General features: G+C 35.8%; 1 protein-coding gene across 1 annotated transcript in view; it reads left to right on the top strand.

Moving 5' to 3' along the window:
* LOC149409986 (uncharacterized) overlaps positions 1–15,640 on the top strand; it is a 174,860-nt gene that overhangs the window by 88,034 nt on the left and 71,186 nt on the right. The window contains exons 17-18 of the mRNA XM_089648919.1: positions 8,787–8,920; positions 9,734–9,849. Coding sequence (XP_089505045.1) covers positions 8,787–8,920; positions 9,734–9,849 — 250 coding nt within the window. The remainder of the gene's footprint in view (positions 1–8,786; positions 8,921–9,733; positions 9,850–15,640) is intronic.

The following is a 15,640-nucleotide window of genomic DNA, read 5'->3' as shown; positions in this document are numbered from 1 at the left end:
TGCCGAGTTCTTAAAACTGCCACTAAGCTTCTTATTTAACCTTTCCCTAGAAACTGGTGTATTTCCTGATTTGCGGAAAATATCAAAAAATTGTCCGATTTATAAAAGCGGCATAAAGATTTCTGTGGAAAATTTCAGACCGGTGGCAATACTATCTGCACCGGCTAAATTGTTCGAATCAATTCTTCATAAATTCACACTACCACAAGTTGAACCATTTCTAATTTCTGAACAGCATGGATTTAGAAAAGGTCGATTGACAGAAACCAACCTATTGGTGCTTACGGATTTCGTATCAACTATCTAAACATTTCTTTGTACGATCGGGGGTACCCCAAGGCAGTAATTTAGGCCCACTCCTCTTTTCCCTATATTTAAACGATATTTCAGAAGTAATTCTGGATTCTGGGTTTCTTCTCTTTGCTGATGACTTAAAACTTTCTTAGAAATACTAACTTTAGAAGACTGCAATCAACTCCAGTCAGACATTGATAGAATTGTTGAATGGAGTAAAATAAATCGGATTGAGTTTAATGTTTCCAAATGTTTAATTTTGTTATTCACTAGGGCGAGTCATACCTGGTACTACCGGTATACAATGGACGTCCGAAGTTTAAAACGTGTCTCGACAATGAAGGATCTTGGAATCATGTTTGATAGTAGACTGACATTTCATGCTCATATTGAGGCGGCATGTAGCACTTCACTTAGAATTCTGGGCTTTGTTCTACGCACTGCAAGGAATTTCAGAGATAACCGGGTGCTTATAGTTTTATTTAATTCCTTAGTAAGGAGTAGACTTGAAAGTGGGTCGGTGATTTGGAGTCCACACCAGGTTAAGTATTCTCTCATGTTGGAGAGAGTTCAGAAGAAATTCTTGAGATTTCTCTACATGAGGGAGTATGGCTACTACCCGTGGCTCTATCCCACTGACTTTCTTTTGGGTATGCTCGGAATGAACTATCTACGGGTCAGGAGAGATGTGCGCATTGCTACACATTTCTTTAGACTGATTCGTGGATGGTTTGAAAACTTGGTCATCATGGAGAGCATTCATTTCTATGTTCCCGATGGTTATTTATTTGTTTATTTATTTCATTTTATTAACGCCTAGAAGGCTTTTACATATACATGTTATGGGTTTTGTTGTTCAGTAGCATTATAAAATATTTTAATTACATAGCATAATAAATTGAGTATGAACTTACATAACAATGTGTAGGGTTATTGTTATGGTGAAATTATTTTATAAACATAAGCAAGCAAAGTTTATTGTACAAAGTACGTCGGTTGAATATTTTACAGAACATAGGTTAAACTAATACATAAACTTGAGAAAAATATAACAGATATAGGTAGGTAGTTAAGTAGATACAATTCAAGTATATAGTTACGGTGTTATTGGAATTTGGACAATGAGTTCGATAAGTTTATATAAATATAGTGTAGTTACAAGAGTACAATAATGTAAGTAGGTAATACACACAAGACAAGTAAGTTTGTTATTATTATTATAAAGATAAACACTACAGTTTGTTGTAAACCATCTTTGTAATCATCAATCTTTATTTTGCCCGATTGGGAATTTTACAAAACAAAGCTTAGTTAATGAAACAATAAAATATGCGTTTGAAAAAAAAATTATGAATCTGTTACAAACATTCTAGTATACTGTATTTTAGTTTGTATACTGATTGGTGATGATAAACATCAATTGAGCTATACTTATTACCGAGTATGTGAAGTCTTTGAATAGGTGAGTTTTGAAAATAATTGTTAGCAGATATGGGAACATTATACAGGGTGTATCGGCACGTACCCGACAAACTTTAACCAGCTATTCCTTAGCATATTTGGGGTAAAAAATCTTATGTGCACTTTGCTGTCCGGTAACGTTTTTTTTTAATAAAAAATTTATTATTCATATTTTCACCACATGTCACCACTGTTTTATCCTTTGATAAAGTTTGAAAACCCATCTGGCAAATATTTTATTCGAATTCCGTTGAATAATGCACGTGTGTACCTATATTGGCGCACGTTTACAGTCACAACGAAATAGCACGGCACCATTCGTCTCATTTTTAACTATTATTATTTAGTGTGTGCGAAAGAGCGAAGACGCTTTTTGACACACTTGCTTATAACAGCTGTTTAACACAAAACGCAATGCCAATGACAGTGATGTAGTGCGGAAATTAAAAAAAAAATTGTTTTTAATTGAAAAAAAAATGCTACCGGACAGCAAAGTGCCCATAACATTTTTTACTCCAAATGTGCTAAGGAATAGCTGGTTAAAGTTTGTCGGGTTAGTGCCGATACACCCTGTATAGAGCGGTCTGTCGAGTGTCGCGCGTAGGTACACGGAGCGATATAAGACTCGTCAAATCAATGGCGTCCAGTCTGCCATTCGAAATTTTGAAAAGAGATACTAAGTCGCACACTGTGCGTCTCAATGATAAATCGGTTAAATTTAGTAAGTTCATGAGGAAAGTGTAATTAAGATATTCGTTTGGAATTCCTAATTTATAATTAATAAATCGCAGAAATTTATGTTGCACTCTTTCAATTTTTAATTGGTGAATCTTATAAAATGGAGACCAGATTGTTGAGTTATACTCTAGATTACTTCTAACTAAACCAGTGAATAGCAGTTTGAAGGAATTTATTAATTTAAAATCTTTCGTTGTCCTTAATATAAAACCCAAACATTTCATGGCCTTGTTGGTTATTTCGTTTATATGAGGAACAAATGTTAGTTGCCTGTCAAAAATAATACCAAGATCCTTAATATTCTCAACTCTTTTTAGGAAAATGTTGTTGATGCTATATTGATGCGTAATGGGATTTTTGATTCGGGAAAAAGTTATCGTTTGACATTTATCAATATTGAGAAATAGTTCATTGTGGGTGCACCACTCTTGTAGCCTCATAAGATTAAATTGTAGTACGTAACAGTCATGAATATTTGTAATGGTTTACTTCACCGACAACATAGACTATTTTATCTCCCGGCCTGCAGAACTAACTTGCCAATGGTCATGCCTGTGGGGAGAGCAATCTTGCTGTTGAACAGAATCAATTCGGATATCGACATTTTTAGCATCAATGAAGCTTCATTTAAAAGGCAAGCTCTATTATCACTGGTATAGTTGATATACTTAATATTAATCTTGGAATTCTTATTACAAAAATATTTTAAAAACGCATTGAAATTAACAATTTTGTGATGTTTTTGAAATGAAAAAACAAAAAATTGTATTGAATTGAATAACGTCAGAAATTAATAGAATTGCACAATCGACAAGTAAATTTCTGACGTCATCTTTCAAACACTCCTAATCATGACGTCATGCAGTGTATGATACACTTTTAACGAAAACATATAAACAATACGACATGGCACGAGCCTGGCACATGATAATTATTGATGTGTTGGTTAAAATCACGCGTTTTTACTTGATTCAAAAAACTTCTTTGGGCTCGTCTCTAATTCAGGGTTGTAGTCAATTATAAGAAAAAATCGCGTCGTTGAGTAATTTATTTTGTGTGTACTATTTAATGACGTTTTTCTTTTTATTGAAAAAATTTAAATTACAAAGCATACATTTTTTATTTTTTATTATTTTAATATACATCATATGGGTTACATTAATACATACATATTTTGCAAAATATAATATTAAGGTTCATATATGGTCATGTATACCTTATCAGAAAAGAGGACATACATATTTATATATTACACATACCTTTTTTATTATATATTGAGCATTTTTTTAAATGTTACCTTAATAAGTTCAACAACTATTAGCGACAAGCGATGTTGTATTAAAACAAAAATGTGTTAATTTTTGTCATTTTTATTTATATAATTATAACTAAAAAGGTTGAAAATAATAGAATCCAATAATATAGACCTAAAACTGAGAATACTCCTCATCAAGACCTATGTATGGAGTATCTTGATGTACGGCTGCGAAACATGGTGCCTATCCGAAAGAGATAAACGGAGACTAGAGGCTTTTGAGATGTGGTCCTATAGAAGACTGTTAGGAATTTCCTGGAGAGACCATGTTACAAATGAGGAGGTTCTCCAAAGAATCGAAGGAGGAAGGCACCTGCTCAGGACCTTGTCCGAAAGGCGTGCAAGATGGATCGGCCATGTTATACGACAAGAAGGCCTCTTGCATGTCATAATAGAGGGTATGACCGAGGGGACCAACTCTAGGGGACGCCCACGCCGAGAGTACCTGGAGGACCTGCTGGTGGACGTGCGCTGCTCATCATATGCAGAAGCCAAAAGAGCCGCACAAGACAGGGAAGAATGGAAGAGGAGAGTAGATAAAATTGCTGCAACCAATCCCAGGATTGAAACCAGAGAGAGAGAATTATAACTACTGCTGTAGAGGTGATGAAGGTGGTGGAAGATATGTTACATGAAAAGGAACGTTCATGTAGTCTTAAATTGTTAGGTATAGGAATAAATATTTTCTATATACATTCCCATAATTATTCTTAAAATGTCTTATTTTCGCTTAGGTTTCCCCACAAACCGAGAAAAAATTGAGAAATGAATATAAGCAATCCGGATTAAATTATGTGAAAATAACTGGGTAATATTTATTATATATTGTAGAGTTACAAATATGGAAAAAAAATGAGTATTTGCTAATTTATTTAAAAAAAAAACGGATTGCTGGCCTTTAACGAATGAATGAACAGGTTTCTGGTTGAACTTTTAGTAAATTTCGAATACATTAATTATCACAATATGTCGGAACTCGTTGACCGTACCATCATCAGGAAACCATGTGTGCTCAAATCATTTTCATCTCAAACTTTAAGACTGCAATTTCCTTCAGGTCCTTTATTATCTCTGAGCATGCTGTGTGGAGGAGAGAATTTAATATACCTACAAATTAGGTATCGTTCCTTAATCTGAGAAAGGTTATTTTCATTACTGGTTGTTATTGTCTAGCTTTGATTAAGCACCATCTATATATTTCACAAAAATGGCACTAAAAAAATAAACCGAATGGGCATTTCTCTGAAATCGTATGACATTATAGCAGTTAATATAAGAAATAAATGTCTGTCCTACCCGATCGGCATGCATTTGGCAAGGTTGTTGGCGCGGTTCACTCCAGTCCCTGGGAAATAAGGTACAATCATAATTCTTTCCGTAGATATGTAAAGTTATTACATAAATCTGGAACAAAAGCGGTCCAAAAAAAAAGTCCAGAACTATAAACCAGTAGCGGTTCTGTCAATACTCCCAAAAATATTTGAAACAATAATTTGCGAAAAGCTAAACAAACAAATTAAACCGTTTCTTTGGGGAAACCAACACGGATTTCTATCAAATAAGTCCACCGTCTCTAATCTTCTAGAACTCTCACAGAGAGTAGCAAGAGGATTAGATGCCCAACATCAAACTGATGTGATCTACACAGATTTCGCCAAGGCGTTTGACCGAGTAGATCATGACGTACTGCTACGAAAAATACATAGAATTGGTTTCGACAAACCCCTCCTAAATTTTTTTGTCACGTATTTAAGGAATAGGAAGCAATATGTTTGCATCGACGGATACAGGTCTAGAGAATTCTCTGGAGTGCCACAGGGGTCAAACCTAGGGCCTCTACTATTTGTAATCTTAATTGATGACATTCAAGAATGGATCAAACATTCCACTTGCCTGCTTTTTGCTGACGATCTAAAATTACTTAAAAATTTTTGTGATGGTCAAGATTGTGTCAAATTGCAAACTGATTTAGATTCAATTTCATCATGGGCTGGTGAAAATAAATTATTTTTTAATACAAAAAAATGTGTCGCTATATCATATCAAATTCGATTAATTGCATCAAAAATGAAATATTGTCAAAAGTAAAATTCATCGAGGACCTTGGGGTAGTCTTTGATCCCAAAATTACGTTTTCGGACCATATATTGCAGTTGACGACATCATGCTACAAGCTTCTCGGATTTGTCATAAGACTCTGCAAACAATTTTCCAATCCCGAGGCAATGATGACTTTGTACAACTGCATAAGGTCTAAAATTGAATACGCCTCTGCTGTATGGGCCCCATACCAACAAAAATACATTGAAAAATTAGAACAGATTCAAAAAAAGTTTTTGAGATACATGTATTTGAGTCGAAGTCTCCACTCGAGGAGGAGTGGGGCCCTTGCAGTAACGGCGTACAAAATTCTTAATAGTTTAATAGATAGCCCATACCTTCTGGAATGTTATAAGTTGTTCGTACCGAACAACTACAGCCAGGGACGGCACCATGATCTGCTATGTATCTCACGTGGCAGAACGGACGTACTGGTTCGGCAAAGCATGACACGAGGTATGGCGCTGTTAAACAACGCCTCCAAGACTATCGATATTTTTAATAGTAGCCTTGAAGAATTCAAGAGGCATGTCAATGCCAAAAATCACTATTTATAACTTGTTATTTCTATTCTTTTTTCTTCCATTGTTTTGTATCATCTATATGTAGTTAATGTTACATGTTTATTGTAAATGGACACACAGTGTGTAATACAAAAAAAATACAGTGTGTGGCAAGCCTACGCACGACGGAAGTGAAACTTTTAGTATTCCCAGTCGACGCTTGTTTACACACGCTTCGGTTGTAGGCACGACATCCCTACATCATATTTCACTGTTAGTATAATCTCGCCAATATGTTACAATCCTATCATGCTATTACAACAACAATACTATTTTGTGAGATATTTATCCACTCTTCTTGGTTATGTTTACCTTACGTTAATGTCATCACTGTGTGAATCAGACTCTCTTCTTCTTTGTTGATTTTCAGGGGATATTTCCTCTTGTGCCACGAATGTTTTTCTCACTTCTATCTCGTCACTACTCATTTTTGACACTAAAACTCTGTTCCAAATCGAATAAACCACAATCAATTGCGTATTTCACTCGTATTACACTCACCGCGCAGTACACGAAGCAAGCAGCTGATGCCTGGCGTGGCGTCGTTGGCTAGAGAGAGAGGAAAAGAGAGAAGAGAGGGAGAGAACGTTCGTCAGTGGCTCCCTCACCTCAGTAAGCGACTACGGTGAGAGAGCTACAGTGAACGGTGAGCGGTGGTGGGGGTCCCTTACCCCCACCACCAAATGATCACGGTTTTTCGTGACGGTCATAAGTCGGTTTTACTCCGGTCCTCGAAAATGCATGACGCGCGTAAAGAAGTTTCATTTAAATATTGAAGAAAATATTAGTGATTTCTGAACGAAAATCTGAAACAGAAAAATCAGAAAAGGAAACGGTCACATCTGGTTCGTGTCCCAGATGTGACCGTTTCCTTTTCTGATTTTTCTGTTTCAGATTTTTGTTTAGAAATCACTAATATTGTCTTCAATATTAAAATATTACAATTTTTGAGGTTTTACACAATAAAGTTATTCCGAAAAATAAAAAGAAGTTTCACATCAAAAAGTTGTGCCTGTATTCGAAAAAAGCAGACAAACACAACAACAAAAAAACACAATGTAAAAGCTTATTTAATGGGCATAAATAAATTGATATTATAACCATGTAACCCCCACCCTCCCTTGTCCCATCCCATCACACACTCTCTAAAGCTCTATCCTCGTCTAATATGATTTCTCTCGCTTTATTTTAATATTATATTTTATACATTACATATTAATGTTTGTACCTAGACTAGTTTTCTATAATGATGTCTTATAAACCTAACAAAGTGGTTAAAAACAAAATAACTTTTCGTTATGTTAGTATTGATACCAACCACACATTAAAAAAAATACAGGAGTCCAAATAATTCATAAAAATAAAATAGGAATACGCCTGATTAACTTAGAAGCTTCGGAAATTTCTAAATCAACGAAAAATAATTTCCAATTTTTAAATAAACAGATAGAACTAACCAACAGCCCGATTTTGAAGTTGTTTCCTTGCTCCAACCTAACCCGTAACCCCCACCCTTCCTTTGGTCCCTCCCACTCCCCCACCTCTCCCCCTGCCCCTCCACCAACCAGTCTCTGATGTTCTCTCCCTCTACCACATACTTTCTCTTTCTTTTATGTTTACCTTATACCTTGCTCTGTATTATAATTTAGTATTATATTTTATTGTCCTGAAGAAGATTGAATCCAATCAAAACCGGTCGACGAATATACCTCAAAATAAAGTGGTTTAAAACTAAGTGTTTGTTTCATTTTGTATAATGTCAAGCCACAAAGTTTTTGCTTTCTTCGACAATAAATTAATTTGGTTTGGTGACGGCTTTGTATTCAAATTACAACTACACCTCGGTAACAAAATGAACGCAGTTCCTTGGTTTCGCTTACGAGTTTGAACACTTGTACAAGGAGTTTAAACAGAGTTGGGTTGTTAAGTTCATCTCCATATTTGTGATGTACGCTATGTGGTGTCATTTTTTAAATGAATTTAACTAGACAGGGCTAATCTAGTATAATACATCAATGCCCTTAAGGCATAAAAGTAATAAAAATCAAAATTTGGAAGCAAAAATTTTATTTAAAAATAAATAGGAATAATCAAGCACAAAATATGGTCTTTATGTGGAAATAAAATGGGGATGATGAAACGGTTAAATGGATATAATTTTGTAATTTTGTATTGGCGATATACTTGAAATACATAAAACAGGTTTAAAACAATTTTTGTTTAAATAATTATTACAATTAATGCTGTTTCAAAAGCTAACGTGTTCCCATTCCTTTGGAAAGGAAAAGCATTAGTATTTTTTTAAATCATTTCAGAATGCATAGAGCTGGCGGAGGCAGTGTATCCTTGCGACAAATCCACCGGGCTGCGCCGCTATTCCTGTGCCCACGTGGCCACCCCCCTCATCGCGGGAGGAGTGCTGGCGACTCCCGGGGAGTTCCCGCATATGGTTTGTCTCTACCCATCTATGAGTTATGTGGCGACACTGCACTTTGACGCAATTATCTACTTTCGCATTATGACGGCTGGAACGTTTCAGCAACCGATAAGAAATTACATACACAAGCATTATCGCTACTAGACAGCCCCTGATAAGATGAATCAGCATTTCTCAAGTTACGGATTGTCTGGATCGTGCTTGTTTGTTCTCGCATTGTCTACGAGACTTTCTAGACGGCCTTCGCCTATAAACCGCTCATGCGTTGAGGGTATTTAATTTTAATTATAATCACAATTTTGAACACCAAGAGTCCCTACAGTAATTGAGTTATTACCTATACGGCCTTTGATCCTGTTTAATCCCGATTGACCAGATCCTTTTTTAGAACTTGGGAAGCATGAAGCATGCCTTAGTAAGTGTAGCGGCAAGCTACTAAAATGATGCGATATGTCTCACATTGCAATTAGCATAGTTCTAGGATTGGTCTAGACTGATGAGTGTTGTGTAGGGCACAGCATCAACATCAGCAGCACCAACTAATAGAGTGGAATTGCAGTTTCATGACACCAGTTACACTTATCCCGACCTCCTAGAGTAGGTTAATCTACCCAACCAATATGACAAACCAATCTACGACAATATGTTAAGTAACATTTTTATTAAAGAGGATAGTTTTCAAGTTTGCCAGACGTATGTAATAAAGTATTCTATAAAGGGTTAACACCATGTATAATAATCGATAACCAGCTTTGTTTCTAACCCAAAAGGAAGTTGGTATTAATTTATTCAATATTTTTTACTTTTCCATGTACTTACTTTCAGGCTCTAATTGGTTCAAGAACACCGGATGATTCGATCGTGTGGCAGTGCGGGGGAACTTTGGTCAGTGAACGCTGGGTTCTTACAGTGGCTCAATGCATCAATTATTTTCTAAGAATGTAAGTTTTTCAAATTAAAAAATATATATATATATATACATTTTATATGCTTAAACATACATATGATTCAAAATCACACAATAAATTGATTGTTACGACAGTGGGGATTTGCGCAGTAGTATTTTGTAGGTGTGCAACTGCAATGGAGATCAAACAGCACTTGCTATGCATTGCTATTTTGCACTTATAATATACTCATTACTCATGCCGTTATGTTTGTACCTGACCTAGAGGCTGATGCAGAACATACACTGCTGAAGCAGCTATTAATGACTAAATTTTCATTTTGGCCACTAGAGCAATGGGGTATTTACTAAATAGATGCTTCAAGTGGTTGAGGTTTCCAGGCATTTGGTTTTGGATTCGGCTGTGCTCATTCAAAAAAATCATACCTCCGAATATTAATACTGAAACATATAAACCGCTTACTGTGGTTTAAAGCCAAGGAATCCATCTGTATTAAAACGGAAACATATAAACCGCTTACTGTAGTTTAAAGCCAAGGAATCCACCTGTATTAAAACGGAAACATATAAACCACTTACTGTAGTTTAAAGCCAAAGAATCCACCTGTATTAAAACGGAAACATATACATCGCTTACTGTGATTATCCATGATTTTATAAATTAGCTGTTCCCCGGAATTTGAAAATAAATTCAAAAAAATCGTCTACCTAAATTTAGACAGCCATCATTCAAGGTCTATATCGAAGGGCCTAAATAGCCATCGTTCAACTGGATACATTCTATGTCCTTCTGTTCATTCCAGTAATCGATATCTGCAAAAAATTCACTTCTATAGCAATACACACGTTTGGTATGAACAACGGAAATTACTTGCTAATATAAATCAACCTAAATTAGCAAAGTTTTCTTCTCAAGCGACAAGCTGCTTCACCCTGATAGTTTAATATCGTCCATGTATTCAACGTGGTTCATAAACACTCAGATACCTGACCGTTACTTTACTCGTTACTTTGCAGAGGAGAAAGATGTCACGTGAGACTGGGCGGATCTGATATCGTTCCAGAGAAACCAGAAGACACTTATATACCTATATACATCTATATAACTATCCAGGAAGTTATACACCCTGGTTTCAACAGGTTCTTGAAAAACAACGATATTGCTTTACTGAAGCTAGACCGAGAGTAAGTCCATTTAAGTCATTATCCCTTCATTATAATTAACTTGTTTGTAATCGCCATTCTTGCTGAATATTAACTTGGTATTTGGAGCACCGAGATTCCCCAACCGAAAAAACTGTGTGCAGTGAGTGTAGTGCGCCTGGGTATATTTTGCGCGCGGTCTGTCGTGTATCAGCTGAGTGTATTTTCGTAATAACATACTTGTTTTTTGTAAAATAGTATTTTTTGTAAATTGTACTATTTATCCAGATAATTTGTGTATGTATTTATAAACATTTTATACAGAGGGTGGTCTGAAAAGTTTCCAACCTAACAATGAAACAAGAATTTTTTTCTTGAGTTTATTTATTTTTCTACATAGTCTCCTTATAACTCTACACACTTCTCCCAGCGATGCTCCCATCTCTCTAACCCGTCCAAATAGTACTCGGCGTTTTTCTCTGCAAAATAATTGTTCACAAAGGTGATTGCCTCCTCATTTGACGAAAATCTCTGTCCTCCGAGCGCAGTTTTTAGATTAGAGAACAAAAAGAAAAGAAATGTATATCATAAGAATTTTTCCCAGAATAGCAACTTGTTTTCAGGGAAATGATTTTTCTTCTCATATTATATACAAGCTTAGCGTTAAATAAAGAAACCTAAAGATGTGTCTAAGGTTTTATTATATTTTCATACAGCTAAATAAGTGCCTTTCATAATGAATCTAAATAAATAGACAAAAGGAAGATAGTTGCAAGGTCGATGGCACTTCCACAGTGGCTGCGCATTTGTTTACAGATAAAATAAAGATATTTTTAAGTCAAAACGACACGATAGAATAATATAAGGATAAAATGAATTATTTTCTTGCCAAGCGAATAAAACATATTTAAGTATGCTAGGAGAACTTTTTGAGGTACAAAATCACACAACATTAAAGTACATTTTTATAGGCAAGGCTGGCGTTCAAAGAATACATTTTTACGTCACCGACTGGCAATTCTGGCGCACAAGCGGTTAAGTGCGCTCTACAAATCTACAGAATTATTGCTTAATCGAAATTAATGTCATTAATACAAAAATTATTCAGCTGATAAAACATAAAAAAAGAATTATTTACACATTAACTTAATGCAGCCTTTAGTTAGATTTCTTAAAATTGAAATACGGCGACTATTGCGAGGCAAATTCCAACAAATCGTCGTTGCACTGTTATAAAATGAATATATCAACTACTGGTTTATTGACATCTTTGGGATCGGGGGTTCAAAATGAAAACACTTTATGCAGTTATACTGATATACCATTTATTGAGCAACAAGGTTATGCATTATTTTACTAAATTAGCTTAAAACAATTTGCTCTGTTTCATTACTTTTGTTAGAGGTACCATATACTTAAAAGCGCTTACTGCTGTGCAGCGTTGTGAGACGTTTGGGTCTCTTTTATGGTGTCCATCGCGTGGTTCAACCCTCCAGAGTCAACCTGCAATCGGCCTTGTGGGTCGTCTTCCAACTACCACAGCTGAAATCCACGGGCTCTTCACGCTGAAGTGAGGACTTCTTGAGGACTTCATCTCCAGTACCCGTCTCGCTGTTCCCGTTTCCCCTCTTCCGTAGTTAATCATTCCTTTTATGGGCATGCTTTTCGCGTTAGCGCTTGCTGCTCTTCCGTTCATCATCATATAAAGTGATCTTTCTGATTGCACGTGACCAAGGCATGGTTTACACTATATGGTGTATCCTCTATGATTTCAAGTCGTCGTTAATGGAGGATATAGGCAAGTCATAACACCATATCAAATATGGGCTATGTGAAGATTTTGACGAAAATGAGTTATTTACAGTTTCAACATTTTTATTCTCCACCTTCAATAATTTGAGCCATGTGATAATAACAAATATTTCAGGTAGAAAATAGTTATAATCTTATGCTCGTAACGGTAGCCCGTCCCACGGTACTGTCTTCGCGCTCTCGTTACACCGCAACGTAACACTTTCATGACGGTAGAAGAGTTGTTGAGTACGCTAAAAAATGAAGTTCAAAAAATACAAACCGTTAAAGACTCGAAAACCAAAACTAATATCGAAAAAATTATTATTGATCTTGACAATGAAGTGAAATCTGAAATATTAAAAATGCAACAACAAATAATTCAACTACAAGACAAACTTATCGAAAAAAACGACCAACTGGTGGGAAACTTTGAAAAAATAATGAAAAGCGCAACAACACCATCATATGCCCAGAAAGTATCAACAACCAAAGTTACTCCTCGAGAAGAAGAGAGATTCTCAATCATCATTTCGTCGACCAAAAATAATGCTAAAGCAGAAGAAATTGAAAAGATAATAAAAAAGAAATAAATTTAAGTAACATAAAGATAGGAATAAATGGTTTGAGAAAAACAAAAGAAGAAAAAATAATAATATCATGCCCAAAAAAGGAATACGCAAATACCTTAACCGCCGAAATAAAAAAAAAACTGAATACCGATTTGGTGATAAATGAAATTCAAAAGGAAAGACCAAAAATAATAATAAAAGGATTAAAATCCAATCTTACTGAAGACGAAATAGTTTGCGGAATAATTACCCAGAACGAAGGAATTGAAGATGTTTACAAGGAAAGTGAAGACAACAAAATCACACTTATAACGGAGATAAAAAACACAAACATAAACGAAAAGCAGCGCCAGTTCACTAGCTACATCATGGAAACTAGTGGCAAAATGCGAAAAAGTCTCCTTGCACTCGGTAAACTAAATATACAGTTTCAACGAGTAAAAATTGAAGATTGCGATCCACTGACTCAATGTTTTCATTGCTGTATGTTCATGCATACGGCTAAAAGATGCCTACACCGAACCAGCCCTCCAATTTGCCCACACTGCATGGGCGATCACATCCTTTCAAAATGTCCGGGAAGAGAAAAAACAGTACCAGCATGTGTAAACTGCACCAGACAAAATTCTAAATATGGAGAAAAAAAACACCACGGACCACGCAGCCAACAGTATTAGGTGCAATTATAGAAACAAAATGCTGAAAATTGCGAGGGATCGCATCGATTACGACTAATGATGCATATTATTAATTACAAGTGTAACGAAAACCTAAATAATATGCACAATATTTCAAAAAAATATTACGAAAAGCCCGCCCGCAAAGTGTTAACACGCAGTGATAATGTACAAGCCAACACATATAATATTATAATTGCAAAGTGTATTCCCAGCGCCAACATTATTGTTAATTTTATTACTACCTCAAAATGAACGACTTTATAATAAACGCAATAGATAATTCATATAAAATAGACGAAAGGATTTTTGACACGGTAAATAATACAAACGATTTTATAGATATAAAACCTACAGCCAGCCTAATAATAATACACATGAACGTTAGATCTTTGGAAAAAAAATTCGAAGAATTTCTAATAACTATTAAACAATTAAATAGACTTGACTGTATAATATTATCAGAAACGCATTCATCGGGTGAAATTAATTATAATATACCGGGTTACTCGTACTATGCAACAAAATATAAAATTAACAGAAATAGCGGCGTCGCCATATTTGTATCAAATATTTACGCTGTCACAAGTGTAAATGAAATAATGGTGAATAATGTCAATTTATTAAACTTGGAGATAAATTTTATGAATTATTCATTTAATATCATTGCTATTTATCGGACACACTCTTCTGCTATAACCACATACATAGAGTAGCGCCCTTTGTGGCAGCTGGACGCGTCATGCCGTCTCCAACCGCTTTGTGTTTTTTTAGTATTTTCAAGGGAAACGAGGCAACATCCCTTTGAAGTTATTTAAAAAATCAGTGAATCAACATTTTAAATTAACTTACCAATTAGTAATCAGAACTTAATAGTAATGTGACTAGAGTGCAGTGTTTCAAAAATGAATAATCGAAAATTGTGCTAAAAATATTCTAAATTCGCTGAAGTTGAAGTTGAACTTGGGACGAGAATCGGTAACTGTTGTACGCCAGATGTTTTCAATGTTATTCTTGGAAACAGTGAAAGCCCTAACAAGTGCCCAAGGTGATTTATTATTCCGTCCGCCGCCTTTTATTTCGGAACAATGCACCACTAACATAATCACCAGAAACAAGTGTACAAGGAGATGGACTTTCCGAGCGTCACAAGGTTTGTTATCTATGTGAGGATACTGTGTCAGCGCTTAATTAGCAGCAGACACATACCTGGACGGATGACGAACCTCGTGCTGGCACTGTTGGTGGCGCGGTGCACTCTTTCGCTGCAGTAGCTGGTCCAGTTTCCTCACCACCTGGGATTCTTGCTGCAGAGTCTCCATCCTCTACCTTCGTCGAATGTCACAGCGGTGCTGCCAAGGTCTGGAATCCATGAGAGGACATTGTGTCAGCGCTCTATTAGCAGCAGACACATACCTGGAAGGATGACGAACCTCGTGCTGGCACTGTTGGTGGACGCGGTGGACTCTCTCGCTGCAGCAGCCGGTCCAGTTTCCTCACCACCTAGGATTCTTGCAGCAGACTCTCCATCTCCGTGTCACCTGTTTCTGTACTTCATTTTATTTAACTTAATTGCAATTTGTAATATTTATATATTTTTTTTTGTAATATCTGCATTAACTGTACAGCGCCCCTGAGGTGA

Source organism: Hesperophylax consimilis, chromosome 28 (assembly GCF_061612785.1).
Source record: "Hesperophylax consimilis isolate HC1 chromosome 28, BYU_Hcon_1.0, whole genome shotgun sequence".
Taxonomy (NCBI): domain Eukaryota; kingdom Metazoa; phylum Arthropoda; class Insecta; order Trichoptera; family Limnephilidae; genus Hesperophylax; species Hesperophylax consimilis.
Note: the sequence above shows the minus strand (reverse complement) of the source record. Positions and strands in the feature narration are given on the sequence as shown.